At 35.2% G+C, this 20,593-nt stretch overlaps 1 protein-coding gene across 5 annotated transcripts in view; it reads right to left on the bottom strand.

Moving 5' to 3' along the window:
• SESTD1 (SEC14 and spectrin domain containing 1) overlaps positions 1-20,593 on the bottom strand; it is a 54,782-nt gene that overhangs the window by 13,727 nt on the left and 20,462 nt on the right. For 4 of the 5 annotated variants that reach the window (XM_032692893.1, XM_032692895.1, XM_032692894.1 and 1 more), the window contains 6 exons: positions 19,449-19,562; positions 10,139-10,252; positions 7,866-7,963; positions 7,456-7,511; positions 4,751-4,962; positions 1,039-1,161 (listed from right to left, as the gene is read on the bottom strand). In XM_032692893.1, coding sequence (XP_032548784.1) covers positions 1,039-1,161; positions 4,751-4,962; positions 7,456-7,511; positions 7,866-7,963; positions 10,139-10,252; positions 19,449-19,562 — 717 coding nt within the window. The remainder of the gene's footprint in view (positions 1-1,038; positions 1,162-4,750; positions 4,963-7,455; positions 7,512-7,865; positions 7,964-10,138; positions 10,253-19,448; positions 19,563-20,593) is intronic. The other variant, XM_032692897.1, reaches the window with a different exon arrangement.

The following is a 20,593-nucleotide window of genomic DNA, read 5'->3' as shown; positions in this document are numbered from 1 at the left end:
GCCAATATGACTAAAAGATACTGATATTTATTTTTGTCAATTAAGTAGGCAAGGGATTTGGGTTTTTTTTCTTTCCAATTAGGATTTTAACTGCAAGATGTTTTATACTTCAGAAGCTACTGGTTTTCAGAGTAGAACACTGCTTGAAGAGGTTAAAGGAACAATACAGAGGAGATGGGATTCTCCTGATGGAACACAGACATCTACAGTATGCACTGTTGCATCAGGCAAGGAAACCATTCTCAGTAGAGATGGAGTCAGTAGAACTAGTGTAGTCTAGGGCACAGTGTTTCTCAGACTAAAGGTTTGGGCTTGGTTTCTTTCTAAATTACATCAGGAAAATTATAACTCAGTGACTATTTTCTTTGCCATGACTAAAGGGAACTTAAGAAAAGTGGACATAATTGTCGATGTCTACATCAAGAGAAGTCAGAAAAGAGGAATGGTACTGTGAGCAACACTCCCTTTGGGAGCACTGAATATTTGTAACCTAATTAATCATCCGATGTAAAGATAAAATTCTACTGAACCTTAGGAAGTATTCAAAACAGAAGCAAAGGCATCAAGTCAGTATAGATACAAAACAGCATCTTCAAGATTTCAATATGAACATAAAGTATATCTGACATCTTGATCAATGCAAGTACTAAGCCAGTTTCAGCTACTGGTAAACGTAGTCTAAAAAAGATAAAATTATTAAGTTATTCATCTGAGAAGTACAGGATTTCTCAGACATTTTGGTAGAGAGGAAAAAGTAAATTTATTCATCCTACTCAACATGAAAATTTAAGAACTGCTGTAACATACTAAACCCAAGAAAAATCACAGATAGAAATTAACATTTTTCTACAATGGAAAAGAAAATAAATAATACGCAAATAGAATGACCACATTAAGTTCTTAAACTGCTCAGATAATTTCCTCTGTAACCCATAACATTGCGTACTGCTCAAAGTTCCTAGATCCTCATAACCAAAATACACTGCTCATAACTGTATGAATTATTTTAATACTTGAAAAGGGTATGGGAAATCTCACACTGTGCTGACTCTCAATCTCTTCATGTTTCTGTTGCAAAGCCTGTGAAGCTCTAATGGAATCACCTATTCCCCACTGGGTTCTTAGCTGTTCTGATCCAGGTCCTTCGAGCCAATTGACTACCTGTCAATAAGATAAAGATGAGAAAAATAAAGTAGCGAATCAATTATGTGAAAACTGATATAAACAGAATTTTTAAATATAAACACAAACAAAAAAAAAGTATATGTTTATAAGAAAAACAGATATTTTTTAGATCTCTGGAAGTCTTGCTGTAGAATCCATCCACATCCTCAAAAGTTTTATGTAGAAACTACTTTTCATTAACCTTAGCCTTCAGCTCCATGAAAACACTGGCAACTAGGACAAGATTTTTTCATATACACACTTCTCATTTCATATCTCTGTCAATAAAAGAGCTCAAAACACCATTTACATGAAAATGGACCTCTTGTGTTCAAACAAGATTTTTTTTTTTACCCAAGTGATTACAATGCACAGCTGTATTCAACTTCACACAAGTACACAATATATACTTATTCCAAAATTAAATTTACACACAAACTTAGTATTTTATATATTTATGTCTTTCAATTTGCTCTATTCAAATAACAGAAACCTGTTACAGAGTTTTAGTGGCCACAACTCATGGAATCTGTCTTTGCAAGGTCACAGCCATACAACTCTGGACTACAGTATTGGATTTCTTTTATTATTATTTTGAAACTATTTCGTTTGATGTAAATGTTATTCAGAGCAAAACAGTATCTCAAATTTTGGGCTCCTTACACACATTTGAATAATCAGATATCTATGGGAAAATTTCATGATAATTTTTTAAATATCTGGAAAATAGAGACAGCTGCAACGAAACCCAGCGCAGAAGTCACTGCTAGATTCCTGCAGTAAGGAAATGCAGGAATACCTCCACATTCTGAACCTTAATAAAAAGGCATAGGAAGTCGGCTTCCTCCCCTCAATGTGACTTTTGTTTAAAAATGGATGACAAAACAGCTTCACACAGATTTTCAGGAAATACAACACAATACACAATGTAACCCCATAAACGTGAAGACAAATGAAACAGGGACTAATCAGACCATTTTTCTAGTGCTGTTAAAGTACAGCGCAACAGTAAATCAAGAATGATCATCATCATTACAGACAGTCACTCAATTCACCCCATTTTTCAGTCATTATGTAACTGTCTTGCCATTGCCCTTTTCTGCCCACCCCCCTGCCTGCCCCCTTTCAGAGCATATATTCTTTGCTCCAAAGGCATCCTGAGCTTTCCTCACTTTAATCATTTCTAGGACAAATTAAGACTACAGTTCTAGGATAATTTTGTTTAAAGAGAAACTTCCTGTTATGCTCCGCACCTCTGCACAGCTGCTGCTGGTTAAATATGGAACTGACCTAGAAGTGAAGGCACTCAGATGTCGCCCTGTAAGGTCAGTGTGGCCTGGAAAACTTGCATATGGAAGTGACAGTTCTCATGCAAGTCTGAAACAGTGTGCAAGGCTCCTGCTTAGCAGTGCCCTCTGTGACCAAGACCACCTCCCCATTTCAAGTTTTCAGCAACTACTGCATTGCCTCTGCAACTTTAGCTTAGCACACGGTTGTTCTTGTGACAGATGCTTGAACTGAGCAGAGAAGAGTTGCTATGGGACATGCAGAAAGTGATGTAATTTTTCATAAAATACATTTTTAAATGGTTAATGACTAGACTCTCGCAAGGCCTCACATTAATTTTAATTAATTAAGGTTAGAAAAATAGTAACTAACACCTCTGCCTAAGGAGGGACAAAGCTAGAATTTATCATAACATGCAAAGTTGCTCCCAAGCAGTGTTTAGAAAAACTGCTCATCAGAAAACATCTGAAAATCACTGTCGTCTTTACACTGCAGAATGAAAGACAAAGGAAAGGGAAACAAAACTATTGAACAGAAGTAAGGTAATTAAAAAGAGAGGGTAGAATAGTGAAGGCACAAGGGAAGAGAGGTGGCTATTGATAAGAGGCTTTGAGACAGGAGTAAGAACTAAGCAGGTCACAGGAGGCAGAAGCAGCAAATAGTGAAAATGAAAGAGGAACACGAAAGCAAGCCATGAGTGGTAGCAACACAAGATGCTATACAAAGAATGAAATAGGATGTGACTATAAAGAAAGCTAATAGAAAATCAAAACACTAAAGAAAAAAATAACAGCAACACCAGGGAAAAACTCTCTCTCTGTACACCCATTCTAACTGAAAATACTGCAAGCATGTTATATGGCAACTTCTGTTTGTTTTGTCAAAATAAATTCTGTGGCATTTTGCCTCTACCGGTTTCCTCCAGTACATCATTAGCTCCTTACTTTTCGTCTTTAACTCCTTCTGTTAGCCTGATTTTCTCCCGTAAACCAAAAGGAAACTAAATTTCTAGATCTAGTAAGTTTTTCCCAAATATTTATATGCCACTTAGAAAGCTTTTAAATGCACTTTATAAAACTCATTAGTTTTCCTGTGTACTGAGACTCAGTTCCCCTGCCATGTAACACCCGTAGTGTACACAGAGCAAACAGTAACTATTTCTACTACAAATACTGCAAAATGAGGCTCTCATGATAAACAAGTCTATTTAAATGCATTAACAATGTCGGTTTGCCAAAATATGTTATAAATCAATCATCACAACTTTAACACAGCAAAAAAAAAAAATCTCACCTGATTATATGTACAGCTATGCCGATATGTTCTATATAGGACTATTTTAATCTCTTTCATTTTTATTATTTCCAGCTCAGCACACCAGCAGATGACATTTGCTTTTTAATTTTTTTTATAATAATCTGAATTACTACAAAAGGAGCATTATCTCCTCAGTAGATTTGTATTTTCACTGCTAGCTAACACAAAATTAACTAGGTTTTATTTCTACCCATATCTGAACTGCTGTGAAGTGGAAGTACTTGACTTGCACTCCTCATGCCTTAGAAATGCCAGTGTTGGAAGGTCAAAAGCAATATCTATTCCATTAGATTTCGCATATTCAAACTACACAGAATCTTAAAAATACATAAATCTAATTTCAAGTGATAAATACAGGAGGAACAAATTAATTCCATTTCCTTGATTTTCTCTAGTGAGAGTCTGCTGAGATGATGTTGAAAGTGCTAATTACATGCCTGTTTCCTAAGGACCAAACCAATTCATTATGACCTTTAACACAGAATTGAAATGCAGAGAGTATAAGCACTTTAACTTAGGTTAAACTACAAAATATTAGACAAAATAAGGAATAAATAACAGCTTATGTTCAGTAACAGGAACTTGAAATGACATAGGCAGGGGAAGGTTTTCAACTCTCAAGCAAAGTTACAGTCACACATGTAATGTTCCTCTCTTTGCCAACAGGTCAAGCATTTGCCACTCCAACAATGCAGCCACACACTGCCACAGCATGCACCAAAAGGAGAACATGAAGGTTCTTCAGCACAATGGCAAGAGAGCACATTTAAAATAACCTCCACATATGACAACAGCCTTGGGAAAGTCACTGGGGTAGCGTAGCCACAATGTAAAGCATTGAGTAAAACTAGCACACTAACATTTGAGGAGTGAAGGGAGGCACTAGGGGCTCACCTCTAATTTTTAGTTTCACAGGAAACACAGTCTGTGACTCGAGCTCAAACCTCCGCCTCACAGTATTCAAGAACAACTCCAAGCTTACCTGCATTACCTTCTGCTGAATCTCCTCCAGCTGTGTGCGCTTGCTTCGTTGTCTACAAACTTCCTGGTAGCGGGTATATTGCTCTCTGAGTGAGTCTAACAGCTTCATGACCTGTGGCTGAGCAAGCAGCTCATCATCCATTGGAGACCAAGAGACCCCTCCATCTGAACCATTGAATCGACGCTGTTGTAACTCAGATAGCAACTCATGACCTTTAAGAACACACGTAATGATGTGGTTAATTCAGATTCAAATCCACCCCCCCCAAAATTAGTAGTAAGCATGCCTGCTTGTAAACCATCCAACAGTGCATTTTTGCAGCTAATGATCTTTCATGCATTGGGCACATTTAAGGATATGGTTTTCATGCAGAACTCTGGTCACAGTTTGTGGGGCTGTATCAGTCATAAAGTAGAAGAAAATAAAGGTGTTATATTTTAGATATATAAAAGAGATACTGTGAATAACATGCAAATTGACAATAGCATTGATTAATGTAAAGAAACAATTGCAAGCACATTCCGGAACCTTAAACAACTCTAAGTATTCTGATTCTTCAAAATGGTGAGTAGCATCTGAAGTATTTCTCTCAAACAATTTATTTTCTTATATTAAATGAATGCTCTAGAAGCACTGAAAAACTGACCATATAATTTCTCTGTTGTCTTTCAGGATTTTTATAGCAAGTACAATACTTTCATAGGAAGTGTGGAGCTGAATACTATTTTTTTTTCAGTGTTTTGCTCTTACTTCTCTCGCCTTTTTCTTTGTGCTCTTAAGCACCATATCAGGGTACAGGCTCTCTACACTGTAATGACTTTCACATATGCATAAATAGTATATTTTGACTATTTAATCCTCTACCTAAACTGTTTGAAGAATGTTATTTTTAAGTTATGTTAAAGTTTTCAGGATGTAAACACCATACTACCAGTAAACCCAGATCATCAATTTGTTCCTCAAGAGCTCAATGAACAAGTTAAAATAAATCAGTGTTTGGCCACTAAAGGTATGTTGGTGTGAAAGTGAAAGTGTGCCAATTCAAGATCATCAGTTCTGCAGGTCTTAAAATGGTAACATGCCAGTTCACTAAAAGAAAAAATTACCACTTGAGTAATTGTAATACCTCAAGGAAAATGCAGAAGCATAAGACTCTAAATTCAACTGGTATTATTTAGACAATCAAAATGCCAAGAGCTTTGGAGATTGCAGCAAACAAGTTTAAATTACTCAGCATATATTACTGCGAAATGAAAATGTTTTAAGAATTCAAATACATTTTGCCATACTATAGAAACAAACATCTTGGATTTCATCCTTTATAATACTACACAGATCGCTGCAGAGCAAACAGACTTAAAGGCTTTTACAAGATATTACAGTTCTACTGGGATAATTTTGAAATTGTATTGTTTCAGAAGTAAAGGATTACCATTTTTCAAGGTAAAAATGTTTTTTTAAACTAAATTCTTATCAAATTCTAAGAACTATATATGTGGATTTGGAACTTGAGAAAGGAACAGTACTTGTAATTACGGAAAACAGAAGCCGTTTATCTAAATCCTCAGTTTGTTCGTATTTATCCTTAGGAGATCAAAATGTTTAATTGGGGAGGGTTGAATTTTTCCCTCTCCCCCCCTCAAGATTTCAATACAGATTTCAATACAAGATTTCCCTCTAACAGGGAAAGCTTGCCTCTTAGGAACTTCCATGATTTAAGGAAGTTATGAAACTTAGTAGCTAAAAAAAAATTCATTATGCCATAATTAAGAAAACAGAGAATGCATATAAACTAATGGGCTCAGGAGCCATCTGCTTACACAAAATTGAAGTGTTGTTTTGTCCAAAAATCTTACCATTAGACAAGGACACACAATTAGGCTAAAATCCAGTGACAGTGTCTACAGACAGTTCATATTTTAAAGAACTTCAAAGACCAGAGTAAGAAACTACTGTTTCACCTTTTAAGTCAAAACAATATTATCCCACTTTTAATAAATTTTTCATAGAGGGGGCAACAAAAAGCCAGCAGTTCTCTATGACAAATGCTACATGTGATCCACACATTAGTTTATAGGAGGCTATAAGGTAAGAATTCTGAACATTCAGACTCTGATCACCACCTTAACTTTATGCTTTCTTATTCCAAAAAGGTACTGATTTAAAAACAAATTTCTAGTCTAAATCGAGTCTATTATACTTCGTTGTCAATAGGAAATTCACCCTAAAAACAACATTTAATGCTGAATGAAGAGTCTAAGCAAAGAGTCAGTATGCTGACTGTATGCTTCACTTTTCTGGCAGATGATCAGCTCAGAAATAGACTGATGTAAATTGTTAGAATTGTGCAGGAAAATGCAATCTGTACTGTAACCATTTGCTGGCTACTGAGACAGACTCATTCTATAAGGCAAACATATTGACATCATCTAGACACAAAGCATTCTCAAAATTAAACATTAGTTATGGTAATATTGTAAAGATGTTAGTAGGATTGTAAAAATATGTATTTAAAAAGACACATTTCGACTTCTTCCATTTCTTAGCATCACCTTTTTTTAACCCAAAGACTACATTGAAGGATAAGCTTGTCACATTGTGAAGACGGCCAAGATAATTATTGTGCCCTCTGTGCTTTCATTTGGGGCTTAAAATGAATTATGTCTCTTTACTGACCAACATTCTAGTTTTTTGACTTACTATACCTGTCTGCAATACCGTCTCAGGATCAACTGATGGAAGGAAGTTCAAATCTATTGATCTTGAAAAAAAGTAACAAACGAATTATTAAAATTTGTATTACAATAGCACTAAAAACTTCAACTAAGGCTAGAACTACCTGATGGTCTTAAGAGATCAAGTTTCCTCCCTCGCTCAGTGAAGTCTTCACTTTTTCAACTCATTGAATGAAAACAAAAGTGAAGCTGCATGTACTCAATAGTTAAATGAGCATGCATCTACACAAAGACTCATGTATCTTGTTGTCTACATTATAAATGTTTAGAATTTCCTTACACATTTCAAAATATTTAAGGCATATAATATTTTCCATACTTGGATTTCAAATGAAATTTTATAATCCAAAAGCATTGATTTCAAAAAGTGAATCACACACCTCTCTCTCTCTTGTTGAGTTCCTTTATCACTTCCGTTGTTAATTAGAGCAAGTTCATCCAGTAAAGATGTTGATTCTTTCGTGAACTTTTCAAATACCTAAGTAAGAGGTAGGTATTAATTTAAGAAAATTTTAAGTGGTTGTATTGAAGGCATCAGTGCAAATTTATCCACTAGTTCTGTAAGTATACTTCAATCCTTACACAGTGTCATTATTTCCTGACATTCAGATGGTAGGTTAGAAACCTAGTTTTGTTAAAGGAACAACTAAGAGCACTAAGATTCCTTAGGGAGATAGTGAATATAACAAAGGTGGACTGAATTCTAAATATTGAAAAAAAAATGAGATTTCTGCAAAGCCTGTAAGTTTTTATGGACATATTTATTCTACGTCTTCATTTAATCCTTTAAGAATCAAGGCATATTACACAAACGTCTGACAGCTCACTTGAATGGATTAAAATTTTGTGAAGATTTCAGCTTCTAATCACTATTGAAATGGACTATATTGTAATGAATAAGTAAAGTAAAAGAAAAATGTATCATATTACATAGAAATATTATATAGAAAGAAATACCCTCATCAGTTTCTTTGAACACAGGGGCTTCTCATTTCAGAGAATAAGGCCTGTACAGTCAGACACTGGGTACTGTTCAGATAATTCCTATGTGCCTGACTTCTGAGGGTCGGTTTTAGTTTTGCTTTTTAACAAAACTGAGCATGATTGGGTGCCTTAAGTGACAAGCACAATAACTTCCATGTCATTTTGGTGTTATTAAATTAATAATCAATAGCCTGCCAGTGAACTTTCCTTAATTTATCTAGGACTACTTAAAATTTCAGGAAAACCAAAAAGGATCTGAGATGGACAAGTCTTAAAAGTCAATTTATAAGAGTGGTTTATAAAGTACAAGCTAAATTCATTTGCTAAAAAAGAAAAAAAAATCCATAGCATGAACATGTACAAACAGTTGTAAACTATTTTTCAGCTAGTACCTTAAACAACCTTTCTGCCCACTTGTCTAGTTTCAGAATTCAGGAGTTGCAAGGATGAGAATCTTCATTAATATACAAAACAAGTGAAATAAGCCAAGAGAGGAGAGACAGGAGAAAGACATTTTCAGTTGTAGTCTGAACGAAACAGAAAGCAAAAGTCCCAGAGAGAGTGGAAGTACTGTTCTTATAAATTTTATAAGTGCAGGAATAGCTGAGTAGAAGCCAGATTTGTGCATATCAGAGCAAAATGAAGGAGAGTGACAACATTAGATTTCCCTTCCTTCCCCTGTGTCCAGGTGCTCCCAATTTCAAGCAGAGAAACAAACTGCCTTGCCCTAATCCACACACACATAAAGCCCATGCAAAGGCCAGTAGAAAAAAAAACACACAGTAGACGATGCTTTCTCTGCCTTGGGTGAGAACAAACAATTCACTAAGATTCAGCAAAACAGAAACAAAAGTGGTGAAAGTCCTCAGACTCCATGAAGGGGGGAGTACTGCTGTGAGACTGGCTGCAAGGTATGTTTGAAGGCTTTAGGTAGCTGCAGTTGCAACACACAGTGGCGTATTCCTTGTCCAGGATCCCACCTGGAGATCCCAGATGAAGACACACATTTTAAGAACAGATTGCATGGGAAAGGAACACACTGTTTAGTTGGAAATTAAATATTGTTTCGAAAATTCTATTTAAGTAACTGAAAAGCAAGTATCCATGAAAAAAAGAGTTTAAAAATATTCTGGAGAGCTATGTGCACCAACAGTTGCTAACACAATTTGTGTTATTAATGATTTAAGGGTGTAGTTGCTCATAGACATTTACTGCACCTCTATGTACTGGGGAAGCTGCACTGACAGAGGTTTTGGTGTAGGACAGTTTAAAACCTAGCTCTTAGTCCACAGGAGCCAAGAACTATGAGATAACCTTGGAGGATACACAGACTCCAAGTATTTTCTCCTTGTTTTGGTCTTCTCCTACAGCAGGCAAACAATTTCCCTCTGCAGCAACTATACCATACAGTCAGGCTCTTCTAGAGTTAGTTTAAGAGAGCTTCATTAAGGAACTTGTTGGTTCAACAAATTGATTACATTAGCTTTATCACCCCTTGATGACCAGTGTTAGTTATCACAAGACTATTCATGTTAATGAACTGCACTACTACACATATGCCAATTTCTTACACACTTAGTAGTTCCTACACAAATAAAAATTTCATAGCTCAAGAATGAGCCATTAAAAAACCCCCAAATAACAAACCCCAAAAACACAGATAACTAACCAGCCTCTTATTCAACCAGTCCATGTGATCATAGGTGAGAGTTCCTCCAAAGTCTTCTGTTAGTTGGCATGGTTCTATATATCGTGTCAGCTTGTTAGCCGATACTAAAATAACCTGCAACAATAAAATAGGTAACTTGTAAGTAATGCTTATATTTTCCTTAAGTATCTGAAAAGTTGGGTTAAGTATGCCTAGAGATACTGAGCAGATCTTTCTGTGATTCAGAGAAAGCGATCAAAATTTTTACTGTTAAACGCTTAAATGAAATATGGCTGGTTGCAGTTAACTTGGGCCTAACTCTCAGGTAATTCTCATACGCAGCGTATATCTCATGCATAATCCTGTAAGAGCATCATCTCTACCACCTTGTCTATTTACAATAGGAAAAAGAAATGTGTTTCCTGGATATCTGTTTTTCTGGTGGGAACTAATGCTTCACGATTACATCATACACCATTTTTAGTGAATATAGTAGCAGGCTATCATATCGCAAAGCACTTAGTATTTTTATCACTCTCTTGTAATACTTTCAATCCCAGAGGTAAGTTTGTGCCATAAAAGTCAAGTGCCTGCATTTACTGAGCAAATATGCTCACCAAAAGTTGTACCCTTTCCATGAGTAGTCAAAAATTCAAATCTTAGTATGCTTAAAAGCTCGTGTCATTCACCCAGGAGACAAATCTAGCTCATCAACTGCATCAGGAAATACAGCAAAACATAGGTTCACTGCTAGTCAGAAGACCAAATTCTTGCCTTAATTTCTGCATTCTAAAGGCTCCTGGTTGAGCCTTATTCATATAAACTCAAACGAAAAGTTGGCAGCACAGGTTGCTTCAATGTATGATATACTAAGCATTGAAAACCTGTGGAAAAAAACCTCAACCTCTCTGAGGAAGCAGACATATTGGCAATACATACCCAGAAAGCAAAAAAAAATAGATGGAAAGAAAATTTTGATAACCCATCAGATCATTCACATATTTTTGCAGAGGACAAGAATATGAGGAAAGAGCCAACTGGAAAGAGCCTTCTATTCCAGCTTCATGTTCCTGCAGACATTGAAACTAAAGAATTCAGATTAGTTCCAAACAAATGGTCTATTACTGTACAGGAAAATCTTTCAGCAACATCCAAATATATCTATTGTCCTGTACTCTTAATGGTACGTAACTGCTGAAAATGGAATTAGCCTGTAGTTTCTCTAAGTAATGCCAGCAACCTGCCCAAAACCCAGATAACTCTAGGTCCAAGAAAGATGAATTAAAAAAAAAAAAAAAAAAGACCTTTGTTCTTTTGGCACACATTTATATTTTAGGTCATTTTTTTTTTACATTCTCTTTCATCTTCATGAGTTCATTAAAAAAAGAAGGAAATTAATTTTGGTATGGAACTGAAGTAAATAGGGCAGCTGGTCTAAAGAAACCACAAATAGCTCAAAAAAATGGAGGGACTGCATTGAGACCACTTATTTCTGATTTTAATTGAGATCCTTCAGGAAGGAGAGTGGGCAAGGACTATGCTTTCTAAACTTGTACCAGGGAGACTTTCTTTTTAAAAAAAAATTTCTCTTGCAAAGCAAAACCTGCATGAAAAAAATAAGTTAGCAGTATGAGAAAATAATCCTCTGACAAAAGAACCCACTCAAAAATGAGATTTGGTCAACCCCAAATTTCTTTTGCACCTTATTAGAAAAATTTGGAAAAAGAAAAACTTCCACCTCATTAATAAGCCTTGTTTTAACTTAAGACATTACTTCAAAACCCATTCAGTCTCTAGGTTTCTTTTTTTTTTAAACTGTTCATTGACTATTCACCAGGCTAACTGAAAAAATCCTGTCTGAAGACTTTCCAAAAAGTAAACAAATATTTGAATTTTTAACTAGGTGGTGGCAGAAGGGAAGGGTCCTGAACAGAATTTAGTTCTTGCTCTAGACGTAGACTGGTGGCAGTGTTAATTTAACATCCTTAATATGCTTTACATTAGTAAATTAGCTTTGATATTTTCTAGATGTCAGAAGTGCAATTTGCTTCTCTGAAGCTTCTGAAATAATGTTTTAATCAGCTACTACAGGTTAATATTCCATAAGGACACAGACCAATAGCCAAAGAAAACAAAAATGTTGATGGTAGATGCGATGTGCATGATGAAGAGACCCTTCTTTTCAAAATCCAATAACATAATTGTCTTTGATCTTTTGTGAAAATAAATATGAAATTATCACATCCTGAAAAGAGTTCTCCCTTATGAACTTAGCGTTCCACCTTTGCCTTTGAATATCACAGTTCAACACAGGTACAGATAAGGTAATTTACAGTTGTAAAAATAGAAATAACCCTCTGTTTGCTTGCAACTGAAATGATTTTTTGTTTTTTAGGTTTTTTCCGAAGTAATTTTACTATGTTGACTTTAGAAAAAGAAAAAAAAAAAGCTTTCTTGATCCAAAGTAAAAGTCTTTAGACAGCAGATTATAGTTGGATGTTAAAATGAACAGCTTAAACTTCCCAAGGGCGAAACAAACAGATGGTAAAACAGAAAAAAAAAAAGTCTAATTTATTGAATCCTTAAATCTTTGCTTCCCTTCCCACTTGATCCACCCACTTCCAACAACAGTTACAGCTAATAAAGCTGACAGTGGTAGTAGGTTTCCAACACGTCCTTTCTGCTACCGACAAAAACAGCCATAGAATCATCATCTGCACTGAGTTCCTTTTAAACCCTGGAAGTGTGGTAAAGCTCTCTTCCTTACTCTAGTCAGCAAACTTGCTTTGTACAACATTGGCCTGCTAAACCATGGTGAAAGCCTTTGCAGAAATAACTCAGAACAGTGCTTTGGGAAAAGCAGAAGTGCTGTATTTTTTAATAAAATCAAAAAACCTTTTTAAGAACTGCCAAAAATAAAACAAAAAACCCAAACAAACAAAAACAAACAAACAAAAAAACCAACCAACCAACCAACCAAAAGCAAAAGCCTGTACTATGAAGTCTTGTGCCTTAACTGCAAAATTCTATAGCTCAGGAGTGAAAATACATGGTTTTGACCCATGCAACATATATCTTTTGTAATAAAAGTGCTTCAAATACTGTTTGCAGAAAGCTGACCTCTCTCTCTACATCATTTGCTGTTTTCTGCAATTATTTTCATTGATCATCTACAAGGAGAAAGAGGCAGATGTTAAGATGAGAGAGGAATTCTGGATATTCAGTAGGAAATGTAAAAGTGCCCCCAAAATGTTAAATACATCCATCTGAACTTTCTTTCTTTCTTGAGGGAAGTAATGAAAGAACTCTTTAATTCAAATGTCACAGAGTCAAACACAGGAGCTATCTGAAGACAGGGTGCTGTAAAACTTCAGTAACAAGGGGCTTTTTTTTAAGTGTGTAATATCAGAGCAGCCACACTACTGAATGAAAAAAGAAGCAGCTAGTTTCCAAAAGAGAACACGTCCCCTAAGAATACAAAATTTGAACAACTGAAATCTAAGCATATGATAATCTGAGCTAAGTAAATATCTGCATTTATCTTCACAGCTTGGTATCAATGAGTAATACAGTTCACTTCTGGGATAAGTTAAGAAAATTATCTCAATTCTACATCTATTATCAGAGCAAAATTTTTATACTTTGAAATAGGTACAACTACACTGTAAGGGGACTAAATCCTATTTGTAATCTCAGGAGTCAGGTCTTAAAAATCAGATTTGGTTTAAAAGAATAAACGGTATAATCATTTAGAAAAAACTGATTACAATTACCTGGCATTTACACAACACTGTAAACCTAAAAATACATTCAATTTCCCAGAACAAAAAAAGGCAGTCCTGGCAAAATAATTTATGAGAACAGAGAAAATAATGCATTAAATCCACATATCTATATTGTGCGTAATTTGTTGGTGTGGGTTTGGTTTGGGGTTTTTTGTTAATTTTGGGTGGGTTTCTTAATTATTTTTTTTTTACATGTCAAGCAACCTAATATCCAACAACCAAAAAGTATGACGATGTTCACAACACCTTCTAAAGAATTTTTACCAGGTGTGCCGAGGTACTGAGAAGTTCATATGGACTGAATCCTAATTGTTTTATAGAGCACAATCAAATCAATATTTGGTTGGCTTTTTTTTTTTTTCAAAGTTAACTGTGCTTCTTCTCCAGCAAACTCACCTGCTGAAAAAACTTCAGTATAGCCTCAACTATTCTCCAAGTGATTTTGCAAGAATAACTATGGCACTCTAAGCGAACAAACAGAGCTGCCCATATATCTACTCTGAAAGTGATTCACTGCCAGAGAACTGTAAAGTGAAGACTTCCTCTTCCTGAGGAAAATAATCCTATTTTTTGATGCTACATACTATTTTAATCCATTTTTAATGACTATTTGATTAAAAACTGAGTAGCTTAAGGTGTTATTTGTTAATATGGAACAATAATTTAAACAAAGATAATTTTCTTTAATTTTACACCAAGAAACACAAATATTTATCTGGCCAGTATCATGGAAATCTGGCCCACTAGAAACCCAAGAGCAGCTAGCAGAATCTAGATAAACAGAAGACAAACTGTCAACTCCACTCCCAGTCACTGCCTCCTTCACTCATGGTTTTACCCACTCATTCACCTTTCCCTCCAGGACTCATGATAATCAGCACATTGTCCTTTTTCCATCCCAAAGAAAATAGGCACAGATCCTGGTATTTTCCAACACACCCCTTTTTAGGACTGAATTCAGAGCATGATGTAAACGCAGGCTTACAGGCTCCAGCTCCAGAGACAATTCCCTTATTTGGCCCAGGTTTCTAAAAGAAAGGACCCATTGCCTCCAGCAGCAGCAAAGATACATACAGATGAGAAGAGAAATGCAGTTAAATATAATTTTAATAGAAGACTGGAACTCCTAATATGCATTTGTGGGAAAGTCCACGAAAGCTACAAATTTTGTTGTCTCAATCTTAAAACCTGGTTTTCCCCTTTCTTTTTTTTTTTTTAAATTCCCTTCATTTCTTATCTCCCAATCCTAAGTGAACTTTTAAGATTTTCTCCATGATTTCCACAAGGATAAGGATAGCAAGTACACTTTCTTCCTCCCTGCTCTCGACAAACCGATTTTCAAAGTACTAATCTAATACCTAACTCAGGATCAGAGACCATTTTTCCTATAGGTTCCTTAAATGAAAGGTACACACAAAATAACTCCACCAGTCTGTCGGTAATTTTTGAATTGTGTACAAATTTGTACATTTCATCAATTTGTATGGTACATTTTTTCTTCCAGTTATGATAATTGTCTTCATATGAAGAGTTCATGATCAAATACAGCACACTACAGCCACTAGAAGTGATTTGTTTCACATCACTATGCGAATACAATAAAAAAGCAAAAAGCAACATCTCTGAACTCTCCAAAGCACAGAAATTTTTATACTAAAATCCTGTTCTTCAATCTTTTAAAACATTAACAGTATTAAGTATTGCAGTGTAATATATGCAACATTTTGGCTGAAAGACAGCCTTGTAGCAATTAAAACAACTCTCCTGTTATGAAGCATGGCACAGGACCAGATAAAACTGCTTCAATTAACAAACACACGAACTGGTTGCTAATAAAGGAGGAATAAAGTTACAAAGAAAAATTCTGCTGGAAGACAAATGGGAATTGTCCTCAGGCAGGCCCAAAACCAACAGTAATACTAACCAGAAATAAGGACATGCACTTTTACTTAGCTGAATCAGCCCACCTCTTTGTACTTATCCACCCAGTAGCCCTTTTGATCTCAGTTCCCACATTTACTTTCAGTGCTTTGCAACGCATCATCACCACATCACACTCTGAAGCAGAGGATCTCTGCCTCTGAACAGAAAGGAAGGCACTGATTTTAATGGCTTCATACGGCCATTAAAGCAAGTATTAAGTAAGATATTAAGAACAGATAAGGTGGCAGGAAATAGGAAGTAGATGTAATGCCCCATTAGAAATTAGAAATCACGGTTACGCAGCATTTACTCCTAATAAAATGCGATTACACCCAAGTGAATAAAAAGATTTCATACTTTCATTTCAATTTTACATCATATTCATTTCACTGGTACAAAAGCAATCCTGGATTTTCCTAATAGTTATGCAAATCTCATCCGTGATCCGAAATACAAGTTGGGCATTGCTTTGTTTTTACTGCCAGTAATACAAAATTATGCAGCTGTAGATTTGTGCATGAGTTAGAGCCTTCCACAGCCTTACCAGTGTCTTATCTGCACTCCTATCCAAAATAGAGGAAAGACATACTACTATCTCTAATAAAAATATTAGTTGGAGCACAGAGAAGGTGGGTCATTTTCACTGAGACAGTTTTCCTGATTGCAACCAAGTAATGAATAACCAAGAGAATTAATGAATAGTGAAGAACAAAGGCTTGCCTAATACCAAGGGTGAGTTTTCAACATCTGGGAAAACACGTGATTTTTCCTACTCTTCTCAGCTTTTCCTGTCCTTTAATGAAGAATGCCATTTAAGAATATGACTTACTGAACAGAAGGAAAACCAACCAACCAACATAAACCAACAAACTGCAAGATATAAGGAAAAGCCATGCACTAGGATGGTATCACACAGCCTCTTCAGAAATATCTACAGCAACTCTATACCAAGAGCTGCTCATGGTCCAACCTCAGCTAGATAAAAAATTGATGGCAGCCCCTCATGCAAGCAAGCAGTCTCACCCTGCTTCAGAAGGGAAACTCAAGAGCAAACACCTATCAACCAAAATGAGAATTCAGCAATTACCTGTTATATTATACATACATATGTATATATATAGTTCAAACATCTGACCTGCCCATGCATCAAGCCAAGATATAAGGAGGCATCAGAAAACAAATCTCAAGTTTTTCTCCTGCCTCCTGACTACTTTTCTTGCAAGTGACATATTTTGATACGTTTGCACAAAGTGCCTCTCCTACTTTAATTATATTCTTCTTTCTAAAACTTTAGAACTATTAATTTAAGAGAATCTTAGCTCAAAATTTCAAGTCAGACAGAAATGTTTACACTTCAGTAATAAAAAAAGAGTTTAGAAACAGAAACCAAAAGGTTTAGTTACATAACTCCAGTGGTCTATGCCAACAATGCCAAAATGATCATTGGCACAGAACACACTTCATAAAATTACTAAGCTTGTTAAATTAAAGAATTATCATTTAATGACTGTTAGACAAACCTCAAAGTCAAACAAAAAATCCATTTATTATTGCAGCCATGTAAAATTATCCCTGCTTCATTAATATATTTTCTGTAGGTTTTCTGCTTATTTGTCTAGAAATGGATTCTAGCTGAGTCATTTTGAAGAAAAACCCAAGAAGAATGTTCTAGAGGACTGACTTCTAAACTAGTAATACCATCATATATCCACTAACAACTGATGTATAAAATTTTTTTACACCACAACTTCAAAGACTTCCTGAACTTGTCCAAGCACTATATTTACAGGTGTGCACATGGGAAAACACAGCCTAAATCAGACAGTAGAGTCTTCTAAAGAGAGGGCTTTGCCATTACTACTGCTGCTCTCTAGAACGAGGCATTTTTTTACCTTATGTCCTGAAAGCAACCGTGTGAAATTGAATATTGCAAACTTAAGTCATTTTCTAAATAGCAGCTCTTAAATCTTCTTTTTACTACAGAGGGTTAGTTCAGATGCTTTTTTAAATTCTCATCTTGGATGTGGCTCCAAACAATAAGCTAGTTTATAGAAGGGGGGTACCATCACACTCATGTTTTTAATCAAAGAAGCTATGACTGGGCTGCTGCTACATGCCAAACTCCAATCTACGATCACAACTCTTTGCCAGTCTTCTTAAGGAATTCAGGTGACAGGATAGACAGACATCTGTGAAACCCGAAGTGTTTAACTGTAATGGAAGTCACAATTATCATAATTGGAACCAGTAGCAAAATGTCAGGCACTTGACTATCTTTTTTATTGATTATCTTGCTGACTACAGACTTTCAAACACCTAAGTAGCTGTTCAGAGATTCTTCGGACAGCTGTGCTGAACTCAGGCTACTTTTCAAACCTGTCTCTAAAAAGGTATTCAAAAATAAAATAAACAACCTGAAGGCAAACATGCACAATCACCTTACTTGTAAGATTTATAAGCAGATAATAAAAAATGAAATAATGTAATAAAAGGAATCTTGAGGTAAATAAATAAATAAATAAATAAGTAGATAGATAGATAAATAAATAAATATTTGGGCACCTCATTGAAAAGAGGTACCGTACCCCTTACCCCCACACTCCTTCAGAGCACTTCCACTTGCAGGAATTGTTTCCAAAAATGAAGCCACCTATTCTAGGTGAAGTCTGACACAAGACTTAAAGACAAAATTCACATGAATTAACAGAATTATATCTAGATGATAGAGAATTTCTTTTTATATTATTTAGCAGTTACGAAACTTTTCAGCTGCCACCTTCCAATTCTCATTTTCCCTGAACTAAGTGTTCTGCAGGAATGTTCAAGAAGGTTATAATCTCACCATCAGAAAGAATTACACAGCATTGGTCAAGATGCAAAATGCTTTTCTATTAAATCTTTCACAAAGAAAACCAAAAAAAGATGCTAAGAGTTTTGTTGTACAAAACAAGTAGATATTTTAGTATGTGGTGAGCAGAGTAAGCTTGTAGTTCAAAAAAGATTAGCACAGAAAAAGATTGGAAAGAAAGATAATCTCTAAAAAAACAGGGAAAATTGAGGTTTCCATTAACCACCACAACTAATATAATAGTGGAACTGCTAACATTAGTGTGTAGTCTCTCGTACACACTCTGCCTCACAACTAGAACAGTATCAGTTTATATTTGTCAAACTGAAGGGACCTATAACCTTTGTTACTACTGTAAAAGAACTCAAAAAATGAGAGATGCATGTAGTAGCAACAAGATGTTTGTCAGAATTGTTACTACTGATATAGTGATATCATACAACATATACCTCCACAGTTCATTACAGAAAATCATGAAAAATTTCACACTAAACCCTATACAACCATTTCTTACTCAAATCATCCACAATACGTATCAAACAGTTTTATACCATTGCTGAGCAAAGAATTAAATGGCACACATTTCTAATTTGAGAGTTACTTCATTGAATACTCTTATTAAAGAGGGAAGAAGTTAAAAAGTCACAGTGGTTTGTTAAGGATATCCACAAAGTATCTGGAACAGAACTAATTTAAAGACATCTTAACTGTCATCCAATTATACAGTATTCGAGAAACAGTAATTTTGACTGAAATAGACAAAAGATCTACATACCTCAAAGCCAAGTCTATCTTTCTCTTTCCAAAAACAGAAATGTGTAACCTTCTTATCCCAAAATTCATCTGGCTTAACTACACAAACAAGTGACACCTCAGCTGGAACAACATTCTGTAAAACAAATGAAAAAATAAGTAACACATTCAAGATTACACCTTCATTTACTACATTTACATTTCATCATTTATTCAACAACTTATAAACTGCAGATAAAAATTCAAGTTAGTCTGCTGCATCTACGTCACATATTGGCTCCATCCTGCTTTGGAGCAGATTGCCCTGGTTTTTGTAGCAAAACTGTGTCAGAACTGAAAAGAAAATATAACCTCTTCACTTTCAGTCCTGAGGACTGACCATTAGTCCACATTATGTTAATTTGAAAAAACATGAATTATTGGCTAGGCTTAATTTTATTTATGGCATTTTTTTTAAAAAAATTATTATTAAACCCAAGGCTTTCCACAGATGTTATTTACCTTGCAGAAGGAAATAGTAATCATAACGTTGGAAAAAAATCGTATACGTTGTTACCAGATGACACCTCAAGATTAGACCCCATAGTTCTCTAGTATGTATTGCTTAGACTAGAATGAAAGGGCTGAATATTGACATTTCAACATACTAATTCATTACAATACTACCAGTAAAACATTTCTCAGCCTAAACCAATAATTTAATCTACTAAGCTGGTTTTATACTGTCACACTGAATGTATATCAAGGAACAAAGACTCTTGATTACTCCCAAGGCATCAGCTATAGCAGGAAGAGTTAAATAATCAGAGTAGTGATATAAAGGTGATACAATCCATGTGATTTCTCTTTAAATATTTTGGTTTATTTATAAAAATATAATTCAAGAAAAGTGAAATACTTCCAACAGAGAAATCAGCACCAAAACCAAAATCAATTCTTGCACCATTTCAATGAATTTGCAAAAATGATTTACAAGTCGAAAGTATTTTGAACACAGAAGTGTTTTGGGAAACTATGTATGTTGAAGCAAAGAGAAATCTCACGTCATCTGCACAAGTGATCAGTTTACATAGAAAAATGTTCTTTATTGTTTCCTTCTCAAACTAAAGATACAGATGTGGAACTTATGTTTCTGTAGGCTGCACGCTGGCAGGATGCATGCTGAAA

Source organism: Chiroxiphia lanceolata, chromosome 7, assembly GCF_009829145.1.
Source record: "Chiroxiphia lanceolata isolate bChiLan1 chromosome 7, bChiLan1.pri, whole genome shotgun sequence".
Taxonomy (NCBI): Eukaryota; Metazoa; Chordata; class Aves; order Passeriformes; family Pipridae; genus Chiroxiphia; species Chiroxiphia lanceolata.
The sequence above is the reverse complement of the archived record's forward strand: the minus strand, read 5'-3'. Positions and strand labels throughout refer to the sequence as shown.